Genomic DNA, 12,074 nt, shown 5'->3' with positions numbered 1-12,074 from the left:
GAAGACCTCTAGATATTGCCCCACCATGTTAGAAAAGATGCTCATCATACATCGTTGAAAGGTGGGAGGGGAATTACATAGTCCGCATGGCATCCTTCAGTAAGTAAAGGTACTATAGGGACATGTAAATGTGGTCTTTTCCTGATCTTCATGGGCTATCTCTATCTGATTGTAGCTTGAATAGCCGTCAAGAAAACAGTAATAGGAATGACCAACTAACATTTCCAAGATCTAATCAATGAAGGGTAAAGGAAAGTGGTCCTTCATCGTGATGGTATTTAACTTTCTGTAGTTAATGCACGTTCTCCAACTAGTAGTAACTCTAGTTGGCACGAGTTCATTATTGGCATTGGCTACGATGGTGATCCCGACTTCTTAGGAACCACTTGAATTGGACTCACCCATTGACTATCGGATATAGGGTATATGATCCCCACATCCAATAGTTTAAGAACCTCGGCCTTAACCACTTCCTTCATGTTTGGATTTAGTCTATGTTGTGATTGTCGAGCGGTCTTCGCATTATCTTCAAGATAAATGCGATGAGTACAAATCGATGGGTCAATACCCATAGGTCCGCAATCGTCCTTCCAAGGGCTCCCTTATGCTCAATGAGAGTAGATATGAGCATACGCTCTTATTCTTTCTTAAGGTGGGCAGAAATCACCATCAGGTATGTCTCTGTCTTTTTATTTAATAAAGTGGGCTCTTGCCACAGTTTCATTAATCACAGAAAAATATATAGCCCTTTCGATGGGCCCCAACAAAAAGCAAAAGGGCCTCACCTATCATGTAACTCCTTATAGAGCTAAATACACTGAACAAAAACAAAACGGAGGAGAAGCGACCTGAAGCTTCTCAGAGGGACTAAAGAAGGGGGCGAACCGCCCTTGAGGATTTCTAAAAGATCCTACCCCAACATTATTAAGAACTAACAAACCCCTGACTAACCTCGGAAGGATAGAGTAGGAATTGAAAATTCTATCAGGGCACCCTTCACTCGCTAGCCTTGCCAGAGCATCTGCCACTGAATTCCCTTCACAGAAAATGTGGTTGAAAATTAGATTTAGACTTCGCCTTTTTTGCTGAATTTCTCCCATGATGTACTAAAGATTCCAGGGAATGGGGGCTGAAGAATCCTCTGCCGCTTTCGCTATGAGCTTGGAATCTGATTCAACCGATATATTGACTAAGCCAAGGTTAGAACAGATGATCGGCCCGTCTAGCATCGCCTGAGCTTCCTCTACTGAATTGGATGTTATCCCATAGCTTCTTTGGAATGTAAAAATGAATTGGCCTTGGTTATCCCTACAGACTCCCCCGCCACCACTTTGGCCCGGATTACCTCTCGACAATCCATCAATATTAAGCTTTAGCCAGGCTTTAGATGGCTTGGCCCACCTGACGAGAATGGGCATCCCTCCAACAGATGGAGAAGGGTTGGTTAATTTAAGCAACTGGAGGGTGATGGATTCATAGAAGAAATTCTTATCAAGGACTGGAATGGATGAGTTGATCTCTCTCAGCCAATTCAATACTTTGAGGATGATCGTTCTAGCTAACATGGCATGGCCCTCAAATCGGGCTGAATTTTTGCTGAGCCAGGTTTCCCAGATGATGAAGGAAGGGGCGATGCCTATTAGAATCTTGAATCTTGATTTGGTACTTGCCTTTTAGTCCATTGCTGAAACCTGAGGGAGAGAGATTGGTTTTGGATGAAGGGTATATCAAATAGATTGCAGAAGAAGCTCCAAACAGTCCTCGTTATACACCCTTGACAAAACAGGTGGTCAGCATCCTCCACAGCGGGAGAGGGCTGGTCTGAAACAGAGCAAGGTTGATGTCCCCTGGGTGTCCTGATTGTAAGGGGGCTAGCTTCATAGTTGACTAGGATAGGGGTCAGGAACCGAGAAGCCCAGTTGGAGAGAGCTGAGAAAGTTGCACTTGCGGGGGGGGCACATTGGAACTCCAACGTTCTGCACCACCACATCAACAGGGACAACACTATGCATGGCTTTCCAGGTAAAAATTGCCACTTTCGGGGGGAGGAATTTGTTCCAAAGCCACTTAGCCCATTATTTGATCGAGTGGTGATGTTTAGACCCGTTCCACATAGATTTGAGCGAGAATTTCCCTGAAGATGAGAGATCCAATATCAGCCTATCTGGTCTTCCTGATAGAGTAATTGCGCTAGCTGTTATGGACTGGAACGTTGAATCTTGGATAAATGGGTGAACATCAGAAAGGCACCATCGCCCGGCAGGGGAGAAGAAATCGCGGAGTGGGGCATGAAGGAGTTGATGAGGAATAGGCCCATCTGCTGTTGCAGCCAGGAACCCCCGACCTGATCAATTCGTGAACTAGAAACTGATGTCTCCTTCACTAACGAGCCATCTTGAGTGAAGCAATGTGAATGACAATGATTTGATTATTTCCTTCTAGCCTAGGGAGGTGACTGAGCCTATAAATCCTTTATCAGTGATGAGCTTCTTGAAATATTTAGCTGAGAAAAAGTTTGCCCAAAGCGACTTTCCTTGCAACATATTCCAGCCCATCTTAGCTTTGAATGCTCGCATTACCTTATCAGAGCTCCTGATTCCCAATCCTCCCTCTTACAAAGGAATACATAACTTAGACCACCTGATCCAATGTCTTTTATTGCTACCTTCCGAACTTCCCCCAAAAAAAAATTGCAAGGGCCCTGTCAAGAGATTTACTCACTGATTTCGGAATATTGATGGCTGACATGAGGTGGATTGGGATGCTAGTTAAATGGATTGCTTGACATTTAGAAATAAGATGGCATCATCAGTAAAAAAAAGGTGTGAGATATTGGGACAGCTTCTGGGGAGTTTATAAGGCTGACAGCTCCCTAAATAGAAGAGGTTGGAAATGCCCCTGCTTAGGACTTCAGATGCTAGGATGAAGATTGAAGGTGACACTGGGTCACCCTGTCTTAACCCTCTACTGGATTTAAAAAAACCAAAACTTCTTCCGTTGATAAGAATGGAAAACTAGACGTCGGTCCAACACCGCTGCAGGGAAGAGATCCAATGGGGATGAAAACCGAATTTATGGAGCACCTGAGATATGAAGGCTCATTCCATCCGGTCATAAGCCTTTTCCATGTCTATTTTGATGATCAAATTATCCCCATAGACCCTACGATCAATCTCATAGGCCATCTCTCTGGCTAACGAGATATTTTCTGAGATTGATCTTCCCTTCACGAAAGCACCTTGCTGATTTGAGATGATAACTAGAAGGATGTGAGCCAGCCTAGATGCAATGATTTTGGAGAATATCTTCATTATACAGTTGTAGAGACTGATCAGCTTGAAGTCTGAAATGGATACCAGGGTGATTTTCTTCGGGATAAGGCATATTATAGTACATTAGAATGCTCTAGGGATCGGCCCTCCTTCAAGAAAGTCTTTGGCTGCTGCAAACAGATCTTCCTTGATTACTTCCTAGCATGCTGAGTAGAAGGTTCCCACAAGGCCATCCGGGCCTGGAGCACTATCAACCAGAATAGAAGACATGGCTTGTTTTACTTCTTCTATCGAAAGAGGTTGCATGAGTCCAACATTCATCTATTCAGTAACCAACAGAGGAATGCATTGCAGGATTTCTTCATTTGAGTTGCTTCCATCTGAGGAGAACAACACTTTAAAGTAGCTCTCAGCTTCAGCCCCTATTTCTTCTATCTTTTTTGTGATTTCGCTCGTGGCTCTCTTGAGCTTCTTGATCGCTAACCTCTTTTGATTATCAAGGACAGAGTCATGGAAAAACCTCGTGTTTCTATCTCCTTCAGCTGGCAAGGAGTTCCTCGATTTTGTTTCCAGAAGATTTTCTCTTGGAGATAGGCTTTTTTGAGCTTCGCCTGTGCTCAGTTGAGGGTGGTACTATCTGAAACTGACTGAGATGTAAGTAGGTTGAACTCTGTCCTATTTACTTTGTCCTCTGCCTCTTGGATGTTCTTATGAATGTCACTAAAAACCTCTTTGTTCCAAACTCTAAGCATTGCCTTCAGATTCTTCAGCTTGATGAAAAATTTATACATGGGAGTTGCTGCAATATTGTTGTCCCAACTGGTCTTGATCGCCCTCATAAAGTCATCGTGGTCCGTCCACATTCTCTGGAATCTGAATGGATGGGGAAATTTCTCAGCTTCTTGGAGGAAGGAGAGTAGGATGGGGGAATAATCTGAGAAGGATCTAGTAAGGTGATCGACCTTAAAGGTTGAGAGATATCTCATCCAGTCTGCGTTGATAAGCATCCTATCCAACCTTGCCCATCTTCGGCTTGTACCTGCCCTATTGTTGCACCAAGTAAATATGGATCTTGAATAGCCTACATCCATGAGGCCTGTGTCATTGATCAGGTCCTGAAAATCTAACATAGCTGCTGACAATTGCTGGTTTCCTCCAAGCCTCTCACCCAGGCTTATTGTGGAGTTGAAGTCTCCACAAACAAGCCATGGGCCCTTGATGGCACTAAAAATCCTCCTCGTTTCTTCCCAAAGGTGCTTCCTCTGCTCTCTGCAGCAACTGGTATACACTGCAGTAATATAGGCTGGCTGGGGAAGAGAATTTGCTGTGATGCTGAAGGTGATGCTCTGACTAGATGCTTGAATTGATTGGATTTGGAAATGGTCTTTTTCCAAGATCCAAATTCTACCATTTACAATGTCTTCTGCTACCTGCTGCTGAAATCCCAGCTTCACTGCCAGATCAAGTCTCTTGGAATCCTAAATCATCGGCTCCTGGATGATTAGGATCGCAATGTTGTGTTTTCTGACCAATCGTTTCAAGTGGCGGGTGGTTTGAAAATTACCTACCCCTCTCGCATTCCATGAAAGGATGATAGTCATCCGTAACCCATCCTCTCTTCTCAACCCTCCTCTTTAAGCTCTTAAGTCTCTGGCTTTTCCTGCTATTGAGATTTCACTATGGGAGCTTTTTCCTGTTATTCTTAGCTCCTGTTCTATCTGATCTTTCTTCCTGGGAGCTGATGCTAAGCCCTTTTATGCTTGTCTGCCCTTGAATGTCCACCCATAGGGCCAGTGCTTCATTTTGTTTCTTTTTTGCTCTCTTCTTAGTAGCCTGGGATCCCTAAATGGCTATTGTTGTGACCTCTGTATCTGGAGGAATTCCTCTTGCCTCAGCTTCCTTTGCTGAGTCTTCGTTGGAAGATTGATGCCCCCTACCTGTGGACATTGCTGGAGAAAATTGGAGATTACCTGCATGGAATTCTACAAGAGGATGAGCCTAAGTTAAAAGGGGGTTGGTCTGCATTCTGCTGGAGCTATCTTTGAATAGCTCTTTCATACCTGAGAGCCATCTGTCCCAGTCCACCATAACCATAGGCGCTAGGACATGGCACTCACTAGGAGCGTGGACGTGAATTGAAGGAGTGGTGATCTGATGGCTGTTCTGATGGATAGGACGGGGTTCATCCATGTGACAGTTTTGTTAAGGTGGAGTGATTTCCTACAAGAATCCTGGAACTGAACTAGCTAGGTGGGTAGCAATGGAGGGCTGAGGTTGCTCCCATCTTAGGAAAGTAGCTGAAGGATTAGGCATATCCAGGGTCTGATGGTCCAATGAACAAGTTGTTTCTGCATGGGGAAGAATCTGAGGAGGTAGGGTGGGGGAGGGTTGGAGAGTCTGTTCAGGCACATCACTCTGCGCGGTCTGTTGGGGTTTTTGTCAAACAGGTTGACTGCTGCTTATTTGAGTATGTCTCATGTCGCTTGTTTCTGGATGAAGTGTACCATTACCATCTACCTTATCTCCCTGATGGTTTGCAAAAGATCTTTTCACCCATTGCTTGGTCCCTTCTATATTTTTGGGTGTTGGGTGATCATTGAGATGTTTGTCCACTCCTGACTGAGAGCTGGTTTCGAATAATGTTAATATATGGTATGATCTCCCTTCCACCAGTAGGTTGAACGTTGTTGGAGGAGGGAACTTTAAATTTGGGATGATTATTGCTCTGGCATACCACCGGTTTAGCCCGGCCAATGACCGCCTGTCTATCTCCAAGACTGAGCCCATTTGTTCTGCTATCTGCCCTATAGTATGTTCATTCCAAGCGTGGACGAGTATTCCTTCTATCCGGATCCAAGTTCCCCTTCCTGGCATCGACATTGCTGGACCCCATGCTCTGGCATTCTTCATAGCTATTCTTTGTTGGAGAATTTTGTCCCTTGAGAAAGCTAAGACTGCCTCCCTAGATGAGAACTTTAGAATATATGCTGTTTCAGAGGCTTTTAGAATTTCTACTTGGTTATGTTGGTAATTGGAGGACCTGATGGCTTCATAGATATCGTCTGTAACATCCGTTTCCCCTGAGACTTCTCCAACTAAAGCATAAAGAAGGGACGCCCTGCCCTGATCTGAAATCTATTTTGGGACGATGATGGTATTGGAAGATTTAGGTGGTGAGTGGGGGTGGAGTGCTTCCGCATAGATGGGGCGGGTGTGGGTTGGCTGGTGTTGGAGGGATGGGGACCGGTTAGATTGGGGCACTTTTTTTGGAGGGGCTTGGGGGATCCGATCTTCCTGGTTGGACCTTAACCTATCCTTCTGGGGCTTGGTTTTGGAAGGCTTCATTCATCATCATTCTTCACCGGCCCATGAACCGCTCGTTGAGGTTTTTTTTCGCATCTTGGGCCTCCTCCTTTCTCTCCTCTCTTGTCTCTTTATAGCCATGAAAGGGTGGTCGGTGAGAGCTTCCACACAAAGAGGCTGTGCGTAGGGGTTCTGGAGTCGGTTAGAGTGGTCGGCTGCATAGCCCTTCACAGCAACAAAATCGGAAATCATCTTGCACAGCAAAACGCAGCCAATCTGCGTTTGGAATGAAATTTCTGGCTACAGGGGCTCCAAGTGCACGATCTAAGACGTTCAGTCATCTTGGCTCTGGTCGGTCCCACCTTGGGACGATTTTTGACGGTCCAGATGGCCGGGCCGACCACTTCCATGATCGTACAACAACCAAAAAGAATGGCCAGCATCCGGCGTAAAAACAGTGCCTGCGAAAGTGGTCCGCGCTGATGCTTGGTGGGGTCCATAATCGGATTTATAAAAGAAATCCACGCTGTCCATTGACTCTTTGAGGCTTATTTAGAATGTCATTGCAAATTTTAAGAGGATCTGAGCTTTTTGTGGGCCACCACGTTGATCAATGTGCTGCGAAAGATCCAGTCTTTACACTCTTGTTCTTGTGAACGGTTGCAAAGGAATATTAGGTTTTGGTCGAACTTCCTTCCCGAGAACATTGAATGGCTTGGATCATCCGTCCGGATGATGAAGGTGGGTCGCTGATGGAGCAGTGGACGGACTGTGTGCAAAAGAAATAGAGAGGTTCCGTCTCTGTTTAGGAAACTCAGCTGGTGCGGTCAAACGTCATTTGACCGCTTGTTATTATTTAGTGCACTGCAAGTGCACTTGCGGTAGTGCATGTGCAACACTCTTGTTGCCCCAAAATGATGGTTCTGATAAATCCACACCGCCCATCTGCCTTCCCATCTCGTTCAAAGGGTTGAGACCAAAATTGAAGCATATCATGATGTTAGGTGGGCCCCAAATTAGAGATCATGGGCTGATATGTATTTTGGCATACTTCCACAAGGATCCAATGCCTGAAATCTAACATGTACATTTAATTTATGGTTCCAAGAGCATATTTAAATTTTTGAGCTGAATGTACGGTGAGAACCCTGTGATTTTTCATTCTTGATGACTTTCAGGCCTCTTTAGTGTGACACACGTGATTTTCTTGAATTACGGCCGTGAAAAATCATCGATCTTGTCCCCTGGAATTCGTCCCTTTCCTTGGTGACTTCAGAGTATCAAGTCCATGCTTTTAGTACCCTTTTGCAGTCCACGCTTGTAAATACACCTTGTATCACAAACACGATTAAAATAGGGTGTTAAATGGTATCATGCTCGTAAAATCAGGTAATAAATGGGGTCTAATATGCAATATTTGACCCTCAATACAGATCTCTAAGTGGGCCATCTTTTCCTTTGCTTGTTGCAGCATCTGTTGCAGGTAAGAATCCATGGATCCATGGGCTACAATCTTGGCCCCGCGAAGATCCCCTTCTGCCATCCTTAAATTCTGGAAAATATTCTCGAAGGTGTCCTTGTTCCAACTCCTCAATGCATGCTTAACACTCTTGAGCTTTCTCAGGAGGACTAGCATCGACTCCCCCACAATATCAGAAACCCATGCCCTTTGAACCAGCTCCTCGAAAGATTCATGTAACAGCCACATGCGTTGGAATCTGAATGGATTCGAGAAGGACTTCGGTTGAGCTGGAAATGATAGGAGAAGAGGGGCGTGGGCCGAGTTCAGTTTAGGCAAGTGCTTCACCTGAAATGACGGGAATGCGTTCATCCACAAGTTGTTGCAGCACACTCTATCTAACCTAGCCCATACCCTCGCTTGGCCAGCATGGTTATTGCACCACATGAACCTGCTCCCTACGAAGCCTACAATGATCAGCCCTGCCCTGTTTAGCCCTTTAGAAAAGTTAGAGAAACCGCGAGAGACGAAAGAGCTAGTCCCTCTCCTCTCCGAAGAGTTAAAGACTGCATTGAAATCACCTGAAACAACACAAGGAACCGAACATCCCATCGCCAAAAAAGATAGTTGGTCCCACAATTGCCTTCTTAAGATCCTTGAGCATTTCTCATAAACAAATGTAGCTAGAGCTATGCCTGTTATTCCTTGAATCCCCATCTCAATAGAAAGCATCTGGTTTGAAGCTGCAACCAGGTCAATGGACAAGAAGGTTGTGTAGAAAATCCACACCTTTCCTCCTTGGGAGGCATTGAAGGAAGAAAAGTGGTAGCCTAACTTCAGACCTATTGTTCACAACCCCAAGTGCAAGGTCGCAATGTAGTAATAACTCGGTGAGGACAAGGTCGAATCCGCAAGGAATAGGGAACACAGTCTAAAACTAATTTAAGTCTAACCTGGTTGATCTGGGTTTTTAATCCAGCGATTTAGAAAAAAGGTTTTGACATAAAAAAGATAAAAGACCAAGGATCCAGGAATCTACTTATAGTAATCTCAATATTAATATACCTGATTCAATGATAACTCGATTGCAATCGAAGCCCTATCCTATCCAATCGGATGATAGAGAAGTTCAAACAGAATATGAACTTTCGTTGCATTAATTCACTTATGAGGTATCAATGTGATGATCGCAGGGAATTCAAACATCTATGATGCCCAGGAGACAATGATAAATCATGAATTTTACAGATCACACAATTGTAGAATAGAAAAACAAGATATCAAAAGCTTTCCAAGCATCTACTGTAATTGGAGTCACAATAAACTATAGAAAACTAGAAATATTCCTTCATTCAAATTAGAAATCAATGAACGTTCAACCATAAACTTGAATCAAAGTAAGATAAACATTGAAATAAATTATAAGTTTCATCCCTTAGACTTACCTAAGAGATTAGCCTAACAAGACTAACATCCTAGAAGAAACTAAAAAGCTTAACTAAGAGATTTTGCAAAGCGACTTTGGATTTATGCACTTTTATTACGCTTCGAACGAATCAAAGTTGCCTTCAATCGGACCGAAGTTGCATATGAAAAAGCTATGCATAATCTATCAAATTTAGGTGGGACCGAAGTTGGCTTCGGTCGGACCAAAGTAAGGTTGAAATTTTCACTTTTTCAATGGATTGTTTTGCTCGATTTCGGTGGGACCAAAATTGAACTTCGGTGAGACCGAAGTTTGTTTCTGGAATTATTTTAGGACTTCTCTTTTTAGACCTGAAATTTCAGAATATAATTTTTCTGGCCAATTTTCAGGATTCATTTTCTTTATTTTAAATCTTCGATTCTATTCATTCCTCACTTGACATGTGAACTATTCATTAATGACTTTCAAATATCCAATTTTTATTATCTTCTTTTAAGCCCTAAATCCCTTTTTTTAAGCACATGTTCATCTTTAGGTCCAAAACTACCTCGCATGACAAAAATGTATATAATTAAATCTAATTAATACATAGAAAAGGAATGCAAGACGGAAAATCGTCTCAAACCAACCCAAACAAACCAATCTATCTTTCAATTATCCTGCCAATTTACATTTCATAGCGTAATCCTTTACTTCTCTCATTAAACAAATAACATTTCTTAGTATAATTTTTATTTTTCAAGCCTGTTGTTTTACCTTCTGTAGTGTAATCCATAGTAGTAACCAAGTAGCTGATAATTTCTAGCAGTAATTTGAGTCTAAGCTCCCGCGCTGAATTCAGTTTTTCTATCTGAAAGGTGTTCGACAACTATCCTTTGTGACCGACTATAAGAACCTCTTTTCTCATTCCATTTTGTCTGTATTGAAAAGTCCTTTTGCACAGAAGGCAAAGGTGCAACCCATCATTAGAGGACGAATCCCACCCTCTGAATATCGCCTGATCCGATTTTACACGTTAAGCGAGTAGCTGAATAGGCAACCGATCTCCTCGGATCTCAAATATACACTATGTGTCTACCTATTTTGGCGCTTAGCGTCATTGTTGTTCGGTTTGAATTGAAGCCGCAATTTCAATTCTGGCACCCTCGTGCACCCAATGTCGAAAACAACAGCAATAACCGGCAGTAATTGTTTCAATTACAATACACTATTTGGATATCTATTTATCGATTTTTATTTTTTTTTTTTCTATTCCATTGCAGGCAAATCTCTTGCTTACCAGTACAGTTCTTTGCCTCTCTATGTTTTCGTTGGTTGCTGGATACTTCGGCATGAGTGTCCCATATGGATGGAATCACAACCATGGATATCTATTTAAATGGGTACATTTTCTCTTCCTTTTTTCTTTCAAATAAACAATATCTTCTTGACCAAACACCTGTTGTTTTCATATATAAATCAAGTTACTTGTGTGCAACCAAACAGGTGCTCATCATCACCGGAGTAACTTGTGTCACTATTTTCACCGCCATCGTATTTTATGCGCGCCACAAAGGTCTAATTGGGTCTTGATGTCTTAATACACTAAATTCCTCCCTTCAGGAATTGACTCTGCTTCCCAACTGCTACATTGAGGGTAAGATGTGGATACTGAAATTCTACATCAAGGTTAGAGAAAGCCCAGTTAGCCTAGGGCTGTCAGTGAGCTCGTCGCAGCACCCAGCCAGTTCAAAATCTGGGCTTAAACCAACTCAGACGAGACCATTTACAGACCTAGCCCCACTGAAAAATCAAAGACCATTTTCTTAGCCTTTGAAATGGTTTCTTTTTCTAGATTAAAAATAAAAATCAGATTGGTGACCATCAGATACAGCGGTCAATGCATGAACATGTGGTGATCATATGGTCGTTGGAGGGATTGATCTGATTTCAGGTGGAAGTACTAATAAATGATGTAGAATCAACGTCAGTGTCCTGTTCTTGTACTTTTAATGTCGATAATCAATGATTATTCCTTTTCTTTGTGACCCATTTCAGAAATTGATTAAAGAGTGCTTGATTTTCCCAACTTCTTGTATTTATATATGATGCCGAATTATTGGTCCGGATCATCCGGAGATGAATTGTAATTTAATGCAGCCATATGTATGAGTGGATACATGGTTTGGTGATCCAGACAGTTGATCTGATAGGGATGCCCCAGAGGTCTCCGAGGGATCAATGGCTTGCAAATGGATGGTCAAGAAGAAAGATAACAACCCAAAGATTTCCTTCCCATAGCGGGCCTTATCAGATCAACCGCTTGATGACCGAGCTATGGGCCCCACTTTCTCCGGACGGTTGTGTTAGGGCCTGATAGTTTCTCAATAGTAATTCTGTTATACATTACATGAGACAAGAACATTGTCATGCTAATCTTTACATTTGCAATTTAGTAGATTCAAAGTGCATGAGAGGGTCTGCATTTGTTGTTATACCACTATCGATTTCATTACTGTCCTATGGTGGCTGCATTCTGCAGTGCTGATCATCCAGAACATGCCTCAAGTGTACGGTGGAGATGCTAACTGGGCTCGCATCCACCGTGCATCAGATCGTTTTGTATGGTTATGTT

At 43.0% G+C, this 12,074-nt stretch overlaps 1 protein-coding gene across 1 annotated transcript in view; it reads left to right on the top strand.

The window, feature by feature from the left end:
* The window catches only part of LOC131232349 (magnesium transporter MRS2-I-like), a 64,168-nt gene extending 52,915 nt beyond the window's left edge, over window positions 1–11,253 (top strand). Inside the window, exons 10-11 of the mRNA XM_058228582.1 lie at window positions 10,723–10,842; window positions 10,946–11,253. Of these exons, the coding sequence (XP_058084565.1) occupies window positions 10,723–10,842; window positions 10,946–11,032 (207 nt within the window). The 3' untranslated portion in view covers window positions 11,033–11,253. The remainder of the gene's footprint in view (window positions 1–10,722; window positions 10,843–10,945) is intronic.
* Window positions 11,254–12,074: the final 821 nt, after the last annotated feature.

This window comes from Magnolia sinica, chromosome 18, assembly GCF_029962835.1.
Source record: "Magnolia sinica isolate HGM2019 chromosome 18, MsV1, whole genome shotgun sequence".
Taxonomy (NCBI): Eukaryota; Viridiplantae; Streptophyta; class Magnoliopsida; order Magnoliales; family Magnoliaceae; genus Magnolia; species Magnolia sinica.
This window is presented reverse-complemented; position numbering and strand designations above follow the sequence as displayed.